At 39.1% G+C, this 19580-nt stretch overlaps 1 protein-coding gene across 3 annotated transcripts in view; it reads right to left on the bottom strand.

Moving 5' to 3' along the window:
- LOC128839862 (uncharacterized) overlaps window positions 1–19580 on the bottom strand; it is a 68822-nt gene that overhangs the window by 45181 nt on the left and 4061 nt on the right. For 2 of the 3 annotated variants that reach the window (XM_054033203.1, XM_054033205.1), the window contains exons 2-5: window positions 16087–16179; window positions 12270–14843; window positions 7866–8057; window positions 689–856 (exon numbers count right to left, since the gene is read on the bottom strand). In XM_054033203.1, coding sequence (XP_053889178.1) covers window positions 689–856; window positions 7866–8057; window positions 12270–14843; window positions 16087–16144 — 2992 coding nt within the window. In that variant the 5' untranslated portion in view covers window positions 16145–16179. Of the gene's footprint in view, window positions 1–688; window positions 857–7865; window positions 8058–12269; window positions 14844–16086; window positions 16839–19580 lie in introns of those variants that run through there. The other variant, XM_054033204.1, reaches the window with a different exon arrangement.

The following is a 19580-nucleotide window of genomic DNA, read 5'->3' as shown; positions in this document are numbered from 1 at the left end:
TCTTCCATAACCCCAAGCCTGACTCTCCACAACCTTGATCCTATGTTGGGAGCTGCCAGCACAGACCCTAAGCCCATATGGACTGCCTTTAAAGTCAGTGGAATTCAGCATTGATACAGGGACCAGTTTCAATGCGAGATCAGGATCTAAGCTTCTATTTAAATCCAAACCTGTCTTCCCAATAGCAATTGAAAAGGGATAGCGTTAAGTGGAACTTGCACATCTCAGAAGGTCTGATTCATTAGGAAATATTATACTGATGAGTGGGTTAAAAATATCCTAGAATGCACTCCTCAGAACTTCAGCTTTTAGCACCTTGATTCCTTCACCAAGTATTTGTTTAATGGGAACCCATATTAAATTATTTATGATAGCTTTGTTGTCTCCAAATTGTGTAACATTTGCAAAATAGAAAATGCTTTGAAGGTTACTTTACATTCAGGCAAATTGACTCTCTCTGTGTTAAAAGAGGGTAGACTCTCCAATAAATATTTTAAATGGTGTGCTTTGGGAGAAATTCTAAACATTTATGCCTTTTTGAACTTATTGGATTCCTCCACTTCCTGCCCTCAGCATCAGTGTTTGGGGCCCTGTCCATAGCTTGAGTTCTCTCAGCATGCCCATACATCCACAGAACACCTAGATACACTGTGAGGACACTTTGTACTTGTAAGGTTAGAATGCTTACCTGCTACTGGCCTAGGCCTTTTGCTGAGACATCTAGGGCTATTATCCGGACTGCTGTCATCCCCTCTGAAAACCCACGAAGCTGAATGAAAGTTCTCTGTGTAGAAACCTCTCTCCTCATTTTCACTACGGAGACTCAGATCCACTGAACGGGCTTCCTCTGAGTTTACTGGGAAGATACAAATGGGAATAATTTAGTTTCACTGCCAAATTTAAAAAATGCCATATGTGTAAAAGGGGTGACAGCAAAGGATGGAGAATACTTGACACTTTATTACATGAGAATGAGGATGGAAAAAGAAAAGGATTCTCTGGCAGGCCTCAAGACATTTTGTTCACGTTGACCGTCCTCAGGCACGGCCCCCCGCAGCTCCCAGTGGCCGCGGTTTGCTGTTCCCAGCCAATGACTGCCTAGGAAGGAGTACTGCGGAAAGCACTGCCTAGTTGCGAAATGACTGCCTAGGTTGGAGTACTGCAGAAAGAGATCTGGGGGTCATAGTGGACCACAAGCTAAATATGAGTCAACAGTGTAACACTGTTGCAAAAAGAAACAAAAATAATTCTGGGATGCATTAGCAGGCGTGTTGTAAGCAAGACACAAGAAGTAATTCTTCCACCCTACTTCACGCTGATTATGCCTCAACTGGAGAATTGTGTCCAGTTCTGGGCACCATATTTCAGGAAAGATGTGGATAAACTGGAGAAAATCCAGAGAAGAGCAAAAAAAAAAAACCGATTAAAGGTCTGGAGAACATGACATCTGAGGGAAGAATGAAAAAATTGGGTTTGTTTAGTCTGGAAAAGAGAAGACTGAGAGGGGACGTGATAACAGTTTTCAAGTACATAAAAGGTTGTTACAAGAAGGAGGGGGGAAAATTGTTCTTCTTAACCTCTGAGGATAGGACAAGAAGCAATGGGCTTAAATTGCAGCAAGGGAGGTTTAGGTTGTACATTACGAAAAACTTCCTAACTGTCAGGGTGGTAAGCACTGGAATAAATTGCCTAGGGAGGATGTGGAATCTCCATCATTGTCTAACCTACTCTTAAAAATCTCCAAACACCTGTCAGGGATGGTCTACATTATACTTAGTCCTGCCTTGAGTGCAGGGGACTGGACTAGATGACCTCTCAAGGTCCCTTCCAGTTCTATGATTCATTTCAACTGTGCTGGCTTACAGAACAGGTCTGAATTTGGCCTATTAAGTGCACATCTTTCTCTGCAGTCTTATTGGTTAGGAAACTGAGTACAGTTTCTGGAAATTTGGTATTATGATTCAGTACTGGAGGTGCTTGGAAACTGCCATATAGTAGAAACTGAAAAACAGCAGGAGTGTGTGGGAAGGAAAAATCAGGAGCTAAAATAAGTGTCATCACTCAAACAATGATTGAAACGTTTGACTGCCTGTTATATTTTTAATGCTGTTGTAGCCATGTTGGTCCCAGGATATTACAGAGACAAGGTGGGTGATGTAATATATTTTATTGAACCAACTTCTGTCAGTGGGAAAGACAAGCTTTTGAATTTACACAGACCTTTTGTTCAGGTCTGGGAAATGTACTCAGGGTCTACTTATTTCCGAGACCTGAAGAAGAGGTCTGTATAAGGGCAAAAGCTTGTCTCTCTCACTATCAGAAGTTGGACCAGTAAAAGATATTTTCAAAAGATATCACCCACCTTGTCTCGCTATTATAATTTTGGCTCTTTTACACAGATAAATCATTATATTTACTTTAAAAGTCACATACATATAGGTTTATACTCTGCATATTTACTGACTGTTACACTTTAGTCCAAATTTGAGTAAGTTTTTAATTGGACTCAGTGTTACATTTGTACTCGTGCAGGTTTCATAAAAATTTAATTAATGACTCTCACACATAGTATACCCTACTCCAAGTCAATACATTTCTATGACGACTTCCGCTGATCCTTCTTATTAAAACACACAGCAGATTTATAAATACATATTGTAAGTGGCGTGGTTACAGTACACAGTATTTTTTGTGTGACTCTTCTTGTGTCAGATTTTTGTTGCCTTCTCTTAAGTAATACACAACAACATTACTTTGACTGTGGAATGCCAAAAGTAACAGTACACATTGACCCACAAGCACACACCAACTTACCTTTGTGTTCTCCTCTTGACCACTGATTGCCCATGTGTAATCAGTACATTATCTTTGTGAAAATCCTGAGATTCTGAGCCTTTAAAGCATAGTGATCGTTGTTTATGTTCCATTGGATAATGTGTTAAAATAGGGAGTTTCTTAGGAACAGATCTGATTATGTAGATGAGTGATTCACTGGTCATTCAGTTACAAAGACAGCACTAATCAGCATAGTGTTACATAAGCTGCAACATAAAATCTGTGTTGAAATCTTATGAACCAGCAAGACATTATTTATATACATGGCATAGCTGCATATACAGGGCTGTGCTTAACTTCTTCAACATGGTAGAATATGAACTATTGATTGTAGTGTATTGAAAACAATGTTAAAATCATAAACTATCACTTTAAATTCTCAGGGGGTTTCCTGGTCTTGCTTGCAGGCTAGGGGACTCTGTAGGGAAGTGTATGAGCCAGGGCTTCAGCAGTCAGTCTGCAAAGAGCCAGCCTAGAGCAAGGTGGGGTGAGTTGTGCCTCTCTGCTTTACAGAATAGATTTGAGTTGTGTGTGTTAGGGGTCTGGATTAAAAAATGAATTCAGTACTTGTGAAAGATGCCAGAACGGGACAGCTCTGAAAACTGTAGTTTTAGTCACAAAACGGAGAACATGGGCAGCAGAAAGCAATCTTTACCAAACTGCTACATCAAAATGGGGAAATCTTGAGTAGGGAAGTTATATTACCTGTGTATCTGGCTTGAGAATACTATGTCCAGTATTTATGTTCACACTTCAAGAAGGATGTTGAAAAATTGTAGAAGGTTCAGAGAAGAGCCACAAGAATGATTAAAGGATTTGAAAACATATCTTATCGTGAAGGAACTAAGGAGCTTAATCTGTTTAGTTCGACAAAAAGAGGGTTGAGGGGTGACTTGATCAAAGCCTAGAAGTACTTACAAGGGGATTGGAAATTTGATAATAGAGGACTCTTCAATGTCTGGAAGTTGAGGCTAGACAAATTAACCCTAGAAATAAGGTGCAATTTTTAACAGTGATGTTGATTAAGCATTGGAACAATTTATCAAGGATTGAGATGGATTATGCATCACAGGAAATTTTAAAATCAATATTGGATGTTTTTCTAAAAGCCATGCTCTAGTTTAACGCAACTATTGGACTTGAAGCAGGAATTAATTCAGGGAAGTCCAGTGGCCTGTGTTATATAGGAGGTTAGACTAAACAATCACAATGGTCTCTTCTAGCCTTATAGTCTATAAATCTGTGAAAATGCTAGCTGTGACCTGGAGGGTATTCCCACAGGATGGAGGGATAATCTGCATGCTAATTCTATCTTTGGCTTATCTACTGAACCTGCCAAAAAGTTGCCAATTAGTGCAAACCGTGATAGTGATTTTTGTAAAATGGACATCTATCTACTAGATAATGAGACCACTAACTCATTTCTCAGAGACACCCACTCAGCCATCAGCGAGGTAGTAGAAATGTTGTACAAACTGACTATCCCCCAAATGTTCAATTGTCTATGGACTTCATGGGGAGGTTTTCACATAGGAGGGTCATGTGCAGAACACTCAACCCTTACTCTTTCAAATACCAGGCAGTTTGTCCACTGAACCCTTTTAACAAGTGGCAATATCCCATATCTACACTAATACCACTGACATGCTAATATCCAATGCTTCTGTATGGAGAATTGTTTCATATTTCTTTAGTAAGATAAGTGCCACAAAACTATTTGCATTCTAGAACAGTCTCACTGACAGTATACAATATTGGGCTGTATATTTAAAGATTTTATTATGGAATAGTCCCACGTAAAATGACAACAAGCCATAGTCCGTCCAGCAGAAAACAGCTGAAGTAATTCAGGCATATTTAGGAGATAAGGGCAGGGTTTGCCTTGTTTAGCATGTATTTGGGGGCAGAGTCACATGCACCTGTCATTTCAGAATTGAAAATACAAAAATTAGATTTTTCTTTCTCAGTTTATGTTCAGCAAGTTATTTACCAGATGTATGTTACTCAGCATCTTCTTTAGCTCCGACAGATTGATTAACTGTGTTTACAGATGTAAAAGCATCACATCTACCATCTTGTTATGCAGAAAATTTGAGATGAGCAAGACTAACAGTTTGAAGAGCACCAGATGTAACTCTGCACTGTAAAGTTGTCATTTTAAAGCACATCTTAGGTTGATAGCATTTCCTGAGTCTAAAAATGAAGGATAACTTAGGCCATATACTAAACAACTGTCCTACCTGCTGGACTGGATATTTTATATGTTATGCAGATTTTTGGCAATAGTTCATATTTAATTATTAAGACTGTAGTAGCATTCAAAGTGCACTAGAAACTTCCCAAACACAAGTGAAGACATAGTAAAGAAGAAGGCCATATTCTGTGTTCCATTCCTGCCCCCCTCACATTACCCTGATGGTAGTAAATGGGTTATATACCTGAGGGGACCAGCCCTGGGAGAATACTCAGAAAGAAATCCCACAGGTGGTGTAGAGCTGCAGGAATGGCTCTACACCACTCTCCATCACATCACTTAGCACAGGGGACATACCAAGAGTGGGTTAAGGAAGGAGGGGGCAGATCCAAGAGCATGCTGCGCTTTGGCTCTTAACTACTGAAATGACCACTGGGGTACACCACAGACAAGTACAAGTTAGAATTGTTCTGAGTGCATACATACACCAATGGAATGGGCTAAGAATACAATGAAGTGCAATGATGGCTTAATGACAAATTCTCCCACCAAATCTATTCCTGAACCAAGTAGAGCTTGGGATTAATAGACTCTAGCTGACAACAGTCAGTCTAAAATATGGAATACTATAATTCATAATTAAGTGGGTCAGAGTTACTCATGGGTTCCACAGGCAACAGGCACTTGATGGCAAAAAATTAGCCTGGAGGGAAGCATCAGTAGTGCAAGGCCCCTGCAACCCTGGCTCCAGCAAGTTGCAGTTTTGGATGTTTGTTCCTCTTGATATTGGAGTATATTTGATCTGTGGAACATTACAATATACATATGATCAATTCCCACTGAAACCAATGAATGTTCTGCAGGCAAATTTTGTCCTGCTATGTCTGCTTATAGATTGTTGTGGTTTTTTGGCTCAGGAGATTTGTAATAGATACCTTCACATATCTTCAAAGCTGGTTTGGATCTAACCTAGGTTGGTAACAGCTTGCAGTTGCTACTATCTGACAGCTTTTGGTGGTCTATGTAAAATGAGTTAGTCATCTCAGTCCAGTTCTTAGTAGATATCTAAGACTCACTGACTTTTCACCTCCAGCAATTATCCCTCCAGTACAAGATTTGTAGATACAACATAAGCAGTGGTAGAGTGAATTGTAATCATTCTGGGAATAAACTGAAGACATCAGTCCAAGGGCTATCAATCTTTTAGGAGTACTTTCAGAAAATTCATTTTAGTAAGCCAGCAACCAAAACAACCCCAATGACAAGTATTTTTGCTAGAAGTGGAGCAGTGTAGATAAAATTTTCAGTTCTTTAAAAGGATAAAAAGTTCATTTACCTGTTAAGACAGTTTGTTTAAATTAGCTAATATAACAAACAGAGGCAAAGCCAGTGTTGTGTGATAAGTACAACATATGTTGTTTCCTAGTTGCGGAATCCATCTGCATGAAGCATAAATTAATTAAACAGCTCAACTTGAAAATTCTGCCCAAAGAAAATTCTGAGACAAAGAGCCAGTGAGTTTGATGTACTCTGAAACATGTGAAAAGGTGACAGATTTCTTAATGAGACAGCGTGATGGGAGACTGTCTTCCTAGACCATGTCTCCTAATGGTCAGAGCACTGGCTAGTCATACCACTTTGTGGGTTCAAGTCCAGGGGTTGGCGGTAGGAGAACCCAGGCCTTCCTGTTCCTTCAGGTTCCATCCCAGGGCTCTGGGGCACGCAGTTCAGGTGTGTGCCCAGCCTAATCTCTGGGTTACAGCCCACAACTTGTCCTCCCAGGAGGGGATCAGGAGGTTCCCTTCTCATGAGGAGATACTCTGCTGTCTCTTTTGCCATGCTTGTGGTTCTGAGTTGAGGTCTGCTTCTGGAGGTGTGGGTCTCCCACTGGATTCCTGCAGGAGCTACCAATGCAGGTCTGCTCCCTTGGACCGACTGCCCTGACTGGGCTGTGCTGTGCCTTTTTAAGCTCTGCCTTCATTGAAAGCATGCCCAGAAGGCACGGCTGGGCAGAGTCTCTTGTGACCAGAACTCCTCCTTGTTCCCCTGTTCCCCAGTGTAGGGTTGGTATACCTCCCAGTTACAAGAATAGCTGTTCCAAGAGAGCAGAGAGACAGTGAAGGGCAATCCAGGTAGCAGGTCTTAGGAAAAAGAGCTTGATGAATGAATATAAGGATTATAGTGATGGGAAGAGGACAAGAGCAAGAATTCTACATTATACATTTAGGACCAGACTCTGCCACCATGCCCCCTGCGGAGTAGTGTCTTATTCCCTGACAAGCCCCATTGACTTTTCAATAAGACTACTTACAATTCAACTGAATGTGAGAAAGGGTGCGAAAATCTGGCCCTTAAACAGGTTTTTTGTTCCTCTGTCATTCAGAGGAATGACAGAGGAACAAAAAATGAATGACAGAGGAGCCTACCTCATACGAGTGGAAAGAAGGAAACATAGCTCAGTTGAATCAAATATAATCACAAGAAGTTTGGGAAGGCATACTTCTTGTATCTATTAATATGATTTATGTTTGTAACCTCAGTCATAATCCTGGTGAAAATAGAACTAGAGAAAAGCCTCAGGATCAGGAAGTTATTTCTGGTTTACAGTGTGTACCCAATTAAGGACTAGATAGACATCCAAAACGAATGAAAAATTCAATTTAGAGGACAGTATCAATACACTCAGCAGTGTATTCTTCAGCAGTGAACAATAGACCCTCTCATGGGGTACATGGGCTGTGCAATCTGAAGATGAAATCTTCTTGGCTGATAGTTCTGATGGCAGTGTCAGTCACATAAGAGAAGAGGTACAATTGCAAGACCATTATGTACTCACTTGATATCTCAGTGATTGTGCTGGTTATGGAGCTCCCGCCAGTTGAACTGCACTTTTTACTGTCTTTGAATTGCTTCCGTTGCCTGGCCCATCGGTCTATTGCTTCTTCCTGGGAGCCATCACTGGCTCTTGTATCTTTTAACACTGGTTCACCGGGTAGCTTTATGGTCTTATTCACTTCTGACTTCAAATCTAAATTAAGATCAGATTTTATCTGAGAGCTAGATATGTGAGATATAACAGTTCTTTTACAAAATGTTCTGTCAATTATACCTTTTTAAAATTGAGCTTTTCCTCATTATAAATGATGAAATAATGAATATAACAATAGTCTGTTTCCAAATATATGAGAAACATAAAATCAAAATAGCAAATAGCATTTTAAAATAGTCATGAGCCACATTTAAAAAAAGATAACCAAGGCTTATATGAAAAAAATGTGTGTGTGTGTAATTGCCATGCTTGTATACATAAAGCAGATTGTGCGTGCAGATCGCTAGTTAAGCACCTACATAGCCATCTGCCTGGATAATCCCTCAATTTGCAAACACAAGCATGTTAGTTGCATGTGCAAAGAAATCTGTGCATTTATGTGCATGTGTAAAGCATGTCTCAGGTGCCCTTATTTAAAAATTTGTCCTTAAAAATATAACTAGGAGAAAAAGCAGTTGTAGTACTACTTTATTGCTATTTCAGACATTAAAAACAAATCTAGAAATAAAGACCCTGGGTAGATTCATTTCCATTGGTGCAAAGGGTGCTAGCTGCATCCATTTACACCTGGGAGGACAAAGATGTCTGAGCAGAGAGGGCAGGTAGGATTACCAGGAGAGGGTAGCACTAGGGAGACTTAATCTAGCTGTAACTCCATTGGGATGAGTTGAATGAGTGCCTCTTCCAAGCACCATTGTCCCAACAGCCTCTTTACATGCTTCTCAATCCCTGAATGATTAAGGTTTATGCCACTGTGCCTCTATTCCAGACAGACATTCTTCTGCTGAGTGGCAGGAAACTAAATTCTCCTAGAGTAGCTTGCTTCGTGGCAAATGATGGGAATATTTTTGATATAATTTAATGTTTGAAAAAACCTTCCCCCCCATACATTTTATATCCTTAAAATGATCATTTAATTTCAATAACATTTTGAAAACAACTATTCAAATTAAGGAAGCTTTTTTCTATGTGGCATACTTTAAAGATAACGTTATCTGGAACGCTGACGCTCAACATATTTATTACAGCTATCATTTCATTTCAACACTTTAAATTGAAATGGGATGATTTGACATTCCTGAACTGAACTGGTTGGTTTGGTTTGTTGAACAAAATCAAAATGTTTAGTGTCGGATCTGTTCAATATTAAGCTACGTCTGCCTGAGCCATCATGGTACGTCACGTCAGCTGTACTTCATGTGCTTCACACCCCCATTCTCTTCTATGGGTTGGTCTCCCTGGCCAGACTATATGTTCCATGATGAATTGAAATCACTGATATCCCCTGATGCATTGTTGCAGCTCAGTCAGAGGGAAGACTACATTGCATCGTATGATCTCCAACCTGAGATCCTACCCCAGAAGGAGAATAGGGATATGAGTTACCATGGCAATTGAGGCAGGCAGACACAGATTAATGTTGAATTGACCCAAAATGAAATGTGTTGATATGGTTTGCCAAAACAAAATGTTTTGATTTGAATAATCTGTTCTGAAACTAAATATTTTCTTTCAATTTTTCCAACAGAATTTTTTTTGGAGGGGAAGCTTGGGAGGCACATTTTCCTACAGAAAATTTTGATTTTTCAGAAACCATAATTTCCATTGAAAATTGTTTTTGATGGCACATTCACAAGCAGCTTTAATATTTATGTTATAAAAATGATACACCTTGGTTTTCATGCATAGTATGGATGCTGAATGATTAAATATTAATATTAAACAAACATAAACAAGGATATTTCCCCATAACCAGACTTTGTTGTACCTAGCCATTGTTGCACATGTTATTCTTCATTAGTGCTTATTACAACATTGGATGGTGGTATCTTTTCTATGTCATGGAGGTACAACAACACTAGATTATGGTGGTGATGGGCTGTTTCTTTTTCTTTTCTTTTTTTTTTTTTTTAACTTTGGAAGGCCACCGTGGGTTTAAGAACAAATATAGTAATTCACTTATTCAAAGTTTTGCCAGGAAACATGGGAACTGCTGCTTTGTTTCAATGGTGATTTATAAATAAAATCCTGCTGTTACCAGGAAAAGTAAATAAAACTAGAGGAAACATATTACTGGAATTTTATATGGCCCGGATTTTTTTTTCTCCTCCCTCTTTTCTCTCTTTTTTTTTCATTGAAATTGCCATGTGTGTCCCTTTCAAGTACCATTCTGTTGTGGGTATGGCAAGCCACACATTGCCTCTCTATCTGTAGACTGTTCAATGAAATGGCTGCACTTGGCCAGTTGCTGGATGGAGCAGGATGTTGCCATATCCTAAAATGATTAAGAGCCTGATTCTGTGACCTTATTTATGCTATATAGTATCTTACTCCACAGTAAAATCAATGGGAGCACTTGCAGATTAGGATACTATTCCTCGCAAATGTATGTGGTAGAATCAGGATCTTAAGAATTATTTTGGATTCAAAGAAGAAAGAAAAGGTCATGCTTTTCAGGACATTCGAAAGGACTTCTAAAGTCTGAATGTGCGGCCCTGAGGCAATTTTGTCTATCTGTTTCTGGAGCATTATTTCAAACAAATTCAGGGGAGGGCAAAGTTGTGTCAGCATATAGAGCATTTCATTGTATCCTGCAAAGTTGGGAGACTGGGTAGGAGGGTGGTGGAAGACATGCTGGAACACAGAAGCCTATGAAAAGCCAAGGGAGGGGCAACTGCCCTCTTCCCCATAGCAACTGATACTCCTGATATGTTTACACAATATAAATGTAGTGTAATTCACTATCAAAAAGCTTTGTCAAAAAGAACTATGGTTGAATGTATATTTCACTGGAGTCTAGGGTGACCAGATAGCAAGTGTGAAAAATCGGGACAGGCGGTGGGAGGTAATAGCTCCCTATACAAGAAAAAACCCTGCATATTGGGACTGTCCCTATAAAATCAGGACATCTGGTCACCTTACTGGAGTCCCCCCTACAAATATGTTACACTTTCTTTACAAAAATCTAAACTTAAAAATACCTCCCTAAACGTTAATAATGTCTGGAAATGAATGGTTAAGGGATCCAGTCAGTTTCCTCTTCTCATATAATACTTCACTATCATCAGCTACCATCGCTTGGCCCCCTCCCTTGTTTTGGTCTGTAATGGAATGTTAATTTTATATAGGGCACTATTTTCAACAGTGCATTGCACTGGCCTAACTCTGCTCCCATTGAAGTTAATGGTAAAACTCTCATTGGCCTTCCTTTGGTCCCATTAACATCAATTAGAGTTGTGCCATTAACTTCAATGGGCATAGAGTTAGGCCAATGCTGAGCATTTTGAAAATCTAATTTTAAGTGTGTAAAGTTATATATATCTAGAAAAATTTAAGATAGAATTAAGGAGGGACCATGGTAACCACATTGGGAGTAATAAAATTAAACAAAAAAAAAAGTCAGCTGAATTTCCTAAGGATGATCTATATATAGTTGGTAACAACTCAAAACTGTTAAGGAAAGGGATTAGACAACTCATTCTTTTACATTGCTATGATACAATTTTTTTTAATTGTTACCTAGGTATTCTTATGGGATGTATGGATGGTAGAAAGGAAGATAAATAGGAAATTTCAGAACAGATGCAGCATCTTGTTTACAAAAATACTTCTCTGTACCACATTTTCTCAGATAGGTAGAGAGAGGCAGAAGGGAAGTCAAATGATTTGATTAAGGTTATCGAACGTGCTGAAGGCTCAGCCAAGATTAGAACCAGGATGTGCCTGGCTTTCAGTCTTTTGCTGAGGTCACTAGACCACATGCATCCTTAAACATACTTACATGGTTTCTAAATACAGTACAGAGCTCTGAGGACGTGTCTCATTGCACCTATATTAAACCTGCTCTGGTATTTGCTTTACTCACCAGGAGGATCACATTGGTACACTGTTTTGTTACGATATGTCAAACTCTGTGTAGCAAAGCTGTTTTAAAGTGTTCTTTTGTTAATAAACTACTGGCCTGCCTGATTCTACAGAGAAGGGAGTGGTGAACAGAGTACAATCAAATAACTAAACATACCACCAGGGAGATGATGGAATGGGATTAAGAAGCAGGATGACCCTTGTATATTAATAATTCACCTCTGTTTTTTCCAAGCTATGTCACCAAAACACAAAGGGCTTAGCCACTCCCCAAATGTGCAGCATATGCAAAAGTATTAATAACGCAGAGAATTCTGGAATGCCTACCTTTTTGACTAATCTGCTTTCTTGGTGACATTGGTGTGTCTGTGTTCTGGCAACAATCCTTTGTCTCACATTTTTTCTCAGTTTCTTCAGAGCTGGATTTAACTAACTGCTCTATCTGACATGCTACAGGCTCTATTCTTAAATGATCAGATAATTGGCTTGTTATCTCTTGTTCACTGCACAGGTTCTCTTTTGTTTCTTTGGTAAATGTACCCTCAGTGAAAACTTGCTTATCTTCAGGATGCATTGAGGAGCTGGACATTGAAGTAATATGTGTGGAATCATCATGGAAATTGGCTTCATCAGGAATATTCCCAGATATGTCCCGGATCTCAGAAAAGCTCTGTAATTCATTATCTATATCTGACTCCTCAGCATCCAACAAAGGGGACATAAATGATTTTTCTCGTATGCTGCAGGGTAGCTTAGGCTCATTTTTTATCCCAGAGCCAAAGGAATCAGCTCTCCCCTTACTGTCGCCTTGAATGATAAGCCTTCGTTCTCGCTCTCCAGTTATTACAGTCATCACTGATCCTTTCCGTTTCTTTATTGTTACCTCAGGCTCTGTAGTAGCTGGATGAACATACTTCCTTGGCTGTAAAGTTGAATGTTGGCTTTGGACACAGTCTATGGCTACTGTATTAGCTATGCTTTTGTCACTAAAATGGTCATTTGAAGAGCTTCTGGAAGGAGAAGGGACTTGAAATATCAGGGCTTTATTCTGTACTTCAACATGGCCTTGTACAGCAAAGTGATGATCACTCTCTAGTGTCTCCTCATCAAAACCGCTTTCTGTAAACTCAGTGTGTTCATCACATACAGCAAGGTTCTGCAGAGGCTCTGAGTATCTATGCTCCAGTTTCTGTTCTACACTTGAATTGATAGTGGAATGAAATGTTTCCACTAATGTCTCTTCCATTTCTTTACAGTCCCCTATGTAGTCTTCATAGTGAGTCAAGAAGAAAGCATCATCTATACTTCCTTCCAGCTCAGAATGGTAAATGGTCATGTCATGATTGTAAGAGGTGAAGGCATACTGATAAGATTTGAGAGCTCTCAGACTGCTGAATGATGTGAGACTGGAACACTTACAAAGTTCTGTACAGCTGGTAGGAGTCTGAGTATTCTTGCTGTAAACATCTACTGCTTTGGCTTGCTTGGGCAGTACTTTTAAGGATAAAGATGGCAATGAATAAAAGCCAGAATCTCTTCTGAGGTGAACTGGTGACAATACATCAATGGTGGCATCTGGAAAAGACTTTCTTCTAACTGCTTTTGGCTCCAGGTGTGAAGCTATCATAGTATTCCTTATGTCAATGAGACTGTTGTTTCTTATTTGCCCTGCTTCATTGGTTTCATCAATAGGTTCCTTACCAAAGCTTTTTTCACTTGAACCATTAGTATCTAAATGACAACCTCCATTATAACTAAATTCTGAGAAAATTATCTTGTCTTTACAGTAATCTTCCTTTTCACTGGCAAGATCTTCAGTCCCAGGTTCCTTCTGTTTACAGATATGATTTCCTTCCTCCCAAGCTGATAAGACTGCAGGCAAGGTGTCAGGTTCTTTTCTATCACTAATTGGGAGTAAGGTTGCAACCTCTGTAGTGGTATCTAAACATATTTCTTTGCTGTCAGCAAACTCTTCAGGTGGAGGAAGAAGTAGATACCAGTCTGGACATGTATAGTTTGTAAATGACTCTTCCTTTTCATGAAGGCTAAAATCTGACTCATAATCAGTGCTGCAAGATACCTCTGTTACAGAATAGTCTGTATCATTGGAATAAGTGTTTCCATATTTCCTGCTGCAAGTTTTGCCCCGTGACTGTGTGTGTTCCCCTGGTTCGATATGAATTATTGGATACTGCTTTCTATTGTTGTATTTCACTTTAATTTCCTTTCCTATGATGCTTACTTTCAGTGAGGTGTTCTTGTTGCTGGCAATTTGTATTTTGTGTTTAGAAGATGCCTTGTAACTCTCATTGTCATCTATAGAATGGTCAGTTGATGGATCCTGACACTTACGGCACTTAGAGTAGTGGCTTTTCTGATATTTCTTGTCACGATAGCACTTTCTGTTCTTTGGACATTTCCTTTTCTCAATTACAATGCTTGTTCCAGAATCAAATAAGCCCTTTTTAATTTCTACATTCATATTAAAACCACCACATTTTAATTCTGCAGTAATTACTTCACTAGCCAAATCAAAGGGCTCTGCAGAGCTTGGGTTGTGCTTCAGTGTAATTTTTCCTGTTGATAAGGCTTCTGATTCATTGAAGGTTACCACTGCTAGGACCTCTTCCTGCTGATGAGAGAATGCTGGTGGAGGGCAATCTTTTTCCTTCCCTCCTTCTTTTTCACAGTCATCTGTATTTTCTTGTTCTTTATCTTCACATGCACCTGAGTTATTCTGTTGCCCAGTCATTGGTGTACAAGAGTGATCTTTCCTGTTTTCTTCGGACCTCTCCACGTCCACTGGCTCAGGGAAGTTACTTTCCACTAGGTCCTCATCTGCTTTATTTTGAAGGCCTTTTACATTTTGCTGGCATTTACAAATGGCTGGCAAATGTTCATCTAAATTGGAAAAAAGGAAGAAAGGCTTTTGCAGTGGTCTATGTAAGCAGCATCTTGAAATGTATTATAAAGCCTTACAGTGTTTTTCATATTCAGTGCTTATGTCACTGAGGGTCTATACTTTAGAAATACTGTATATACCATAAGAACTGACCTATTTTTCTTCTTTTTAGTATCGATCGACTACACATTTTATTTAAATGTAATGTATTCATTTTATAATATAAAGCCAAGTAAACAGCGTATCTCACACTAAGAATCAGCCTACCCACATGAAATTAGTAAGAACCATACAATTTTGTCTTTAAAATGCTCACGCATGAGATTTTACACAGTACAAATGTACTATGCTAGAACATGTAAAAAGCAACAGAGAGTCCTGTGGCACCTTTAAGACTAACAGATGTATTGGAGCACAAGCTTTCGTGGGTGAATGCCCACTTCGTCGGATGCATGTCCATTTAGAAAGATCTACTTTTCTTTCTCTCTCTCCCCTGGGATATTTGTTCCTCTCCTCAACATACATTGGAACAATCAATATCCTATTGCATGGTTGCAATTTTGGGTACATTACCTGGGAGTTGTACTTATTATAATCCTTTTACAGATGAGCAAACAAGGGGATTAATTAATTTAGCCAAGGTCACACAGCAAGTCAGTAGCAAAGTACCCAGGCATTATAATGTTCTATTAGACAATACTGTTTCCCAATGGGAGTTGTACTGTGCAAGATTTCATGTGTAAATTACATGAAAATCTGTCTTGTTTGAGCTCTTTTCAAATAGATTTTAAAGAGCAAGGACAATAGATTATAGTAACATCTACTTAACCAGGATTAGTTCAGCTATTATACTTTATTAATTTTCAGAAATATATTGTTCTCATTTTTGTCCATACTATAATTTCTACACACAATAAGTCTGAAATAAATTTGGGACATTTAAACACCACCACCTATGCCTGCACATTCCCAGAAAGTGTCAGGATAGTAACACAACAACAAATCAAGGCTCAGAAAGCAATCACCTCTGTTTATAATTATTTAATATGGATGTCTTGGCATAAGCAGAAAACTAATAGCCTAAGCAGGAAATAGCTTTAGGGAACTAAGATGCACTGATCTCTGTCTTTAATCTTGTTTTAATTATGTTACTATAATTCAAATATTTCTAGAAAATGTCTGGAAAATGACCAGCTGGGACACTTGTGCTATACATTCAAACTAACCATTTCACGAACTTACATTCTCTGGCATCTGAGCTTTTTCTGCCCTTGCAGCTTTTTCTTCTCTTTCTGCTCATTTCTGAGACCTGAGGACATCCAGATTTTTACTCTCCTGGGTGGGGAAAAAACAAAACAAAAAACCATTGAATCATTAAAATTATTCCCTATTCAACTGCAAGGTTCCTTTCTTTTCTCTAACTTGGCTTCTCTTCCTGAGTCCATAAGCCCACTGATTGGAATTCTGAATTGGAAATAGGAACTTGAGCATCTAGTTGTTTCACTTGGTCATTCAGGGCCAGATTTTCAAATCTATTTAGATGCTAGGGTCACCAGATGTCCCGATTTTAGGGTCTTTTTCTTATATGGGCTCCTATTACCCCCCCATTCCTGTCCCGATTTTTCACACTTGCTGTCTGGTCACCCTATTAGATGCTAAGGATGCAGATAGGGCCTAGTTGGATTTTCAGAGGCAAAGTCACAATCTGATACCTGATTCCTCCCTTGTTTTGGGATGTATGGTGGAAATAACTCTCACCAGCCTCATACCTGGTGCAGCTTACTTCCTCATCTGTGCTGGGGGTGCAGTGGAGGTGGAAGGGCTGAGCCAAAGCTCCATCCACTCCTTGCCCTTTTGTATTGGAGTGGGTGTAGCAAGCCCAAGGAGGCTGCTCTCCCACCAGGGCTGCTACCCACAATGTGGGTAATCCACGCAAGGGAACAAGAGAACAACTTACATCACAGTGTGCATATGCAGTGTAGTTATAGCCCTTTTTAAACTCACACAGGAAAATGATAAAAGACAAAAACACCTTATCACCTGTGGGTGAACACTTTTCACAAAGCGATCATTCTATAGCTGACCTATTAGTCCTCATCTTCAAAGGAAACCCGCACAACACTTTCAAAAGACAAGCCTGTGAGCTCTGTTAGACACTAAAAAAATCATGAACTGAACAGACACTGGATTTATGGCTTATTAAAACAATCTGTAATCCCCTAACCCCCTCTTTTAGTCCCATGACTGCAGAGGTGTTAACGAACCATTCTACCTTGAATGACCCTTTAACATATGTGCTAACTACACCTTGCATTGTGCTGTGAAGCCCTACCTTTCCCAGACCTGAAGAAGAGCTCTGTGTAGTTCCAAAGCTTGTCTCTCTTTCTCACTAACAGAAGTTGGTCTAATAAAAGATATTACCTCACCCACCTTGTCTCTCTGACCATCTTGTCTAGTCACATAAGACAGCACACAACTGAGTCACCAACAAATTAAAAACCCTTGTGAGAAAGCAGTGCCCATCTTCCCATAGAAACTTCTCCTGCAGCCCTCAAAGCATACTTTGTCTGTGTTTTGTAAAGAGTGCCTTATAAATAAACAAATGCATTTATCAACAATTAAAATCCTACATAATTTAAGTATGGCCTTGTAAATTGCCAGTGTGGCTGTTGGTGCTTACACTGCCTGGTGGCCTCTGTTTAGAGTGATTAGGTTTGTATGAAGGCTTAGAAAACATATTGGTTAAAAACTTGAGATTGTCAGGCCAAGTATTGATGTTAGCACTGGAATACAATATTTTATAATGCAAGCTGAGTTTGAGAAAGCAGTTGTGTAGTGAACATATTGCTTTCTGATGGGGCATTTCAGCCATATCACTTGTTTGATGTGCTATTTAAAGAGTGCTTTTTTTTTTTTAAATGAACATTTTACCAGACAAGGATATGATGCTCTGTAGTTCTAACAAAACAAAACAAAAGATTGAATACGAGCTGTGCGCACACAGAAGAAGCACCTCCTCTCCTGATGTAAAACCTTCTAAATGTAAGATTAGATTTCAAGCTAAGGCTAGTTTGGTGTGTTAAACAAAAGAGAGTGCTGCTCACAATTCATTGGGGTGCAGCTCCATTACAAAGTAGAAGTTTAATTTGCGAGGTCCTTTCAGTTTTGTTTTGTTTTTTTCAAGAATTTTCTAAATCTCTCCCTACAGGAAGTGTCACTATCTGGGTGTATTATGCTCTGGGTGTATAAGCTTAATTCAACAAAATATCACTACTAGGGAGGAAGTGTGGCCAAGTCGATAGTGCACTAAACAGGAACTCTGGTGACCTGGATTCTATTCTGAGTTATTTTTCAAGCTTCATCAGGCAATAGTGGTATCAACCAGTAGAGATTGCCATGGTTTGGCCTAATGGCAACTCTAATTCCTTCTTGATGAAGCAAGAGATTTTGGCTTGTGGTCTAAGGCTAAGGTCTTGCTCTGGGTGGCTCAGATGATTAAAATTGGCTTGGTGGCTTCTTTCCCTGACAAGGAAAGCTGGATCATTGTGTGATTTAGTCAGGGTGATTGGCTACAGCTACCCCTTTGTGATAAAGACTATGCTTGTTTATCAGTTTACGTTTGTGGATTGTTATTTATTAAAGTGTGGACTCTGAGTTTCTGTTCGATCCCCGGGGGTCAGAAAACAATTGGCAAGTAAATCCTAAAAAGCACATACATGATCCACAATAATGTTGCTATTTCTACTACTTCTCCTGATATTATTTATGCTTCTTTACTCCCCCTCCCCCCCAGATTCATTGCTTCAGGTAAGAGAATAGGCAAAAGTTTTATGATTGAGGTGACTGCTGCATGTCTTTTCCTTCATGGCTTCTTCATTGTACTTCTTCTCACATGTTATTTTTTCCTTTCACTGTACCAGTGTACCTACTTGTTTTTTGGTGGTTCCACATCTTAGATTTGTAAAGTTTGATGAGAATTAGGAATCTTATCACCTGTAATCCTTAGTCACATGAGCAGTCCCATTGATTGCAGTAAAGATTACATGAAGGGATAAGGATTGCAAGATAAGACCCTTAACTAGGACTCAATTCTGTACATTGCTGTGAACTTCCTGTGAGACGCTGAGCATTGACAACTATCATCAGCTCCAATGGGAGTTAAGGGTGCTCAGCAATTTGCAGGATTGAGCCTGAGATGTACTAGCATAGAGCTCTACGTGCTAAGGTTATTCCTGATCTAAGCAGCAGCACTAAGGCTGGCTCAGAATAAGTGACTAGTATTTATATCTCCTTAACTAACAGACATGAGTGAAAGATTATCCACAACCACAAAGCTAATTAAAGCTTCTGTCCATATCTTTGTTGTGAATACCGTTCTAATTCCTGTTCATAATAAGGAGCAATGTATTTCATTACTTCTTACAAGCCTTAATATTAACTCTCTTAGACCAAAGAAACAGTCTTAACAACATATATTTTTGAGATCGCACTGTTCTTTGTTAGGTATGAATTGCTGTAAGAATTTTTTTTTCTTGTTTAACTGGTAGTAGGAATTTAAATTTTAGGCTGTGGAACACAGTTAAATCTATTTTATTATGTTTAAAAACGTGACCTTCTTCAAGATAGCAATAAATATTAAAAACATGTAGTGAAGTGACATTACAATAATGGTCATTGGCTTGAAAGGAAAAAAGATAGAGGAAATTAAAGAAAAATATGGAGGAACAAAGTATAGT

The sequence above is a fragment of the Malaclemys terrapin genome, chromosome 6 (assembly GCF_027887155.1).
Source record: "Malaclemys terrapin pileata isolate rMalTer1 chromosome 6, rMalTer1.hap1, whole genome shotgun sequence".
NCBI classification, from domain to species: Eukaryota; Metazoa; Chordata; order Testudines; family Emydidae; genus Malaclemys; species Malaclemys terrapin.
This window is presented reverse-complemented; position numbering and strand designations above follow the sequence as displayed.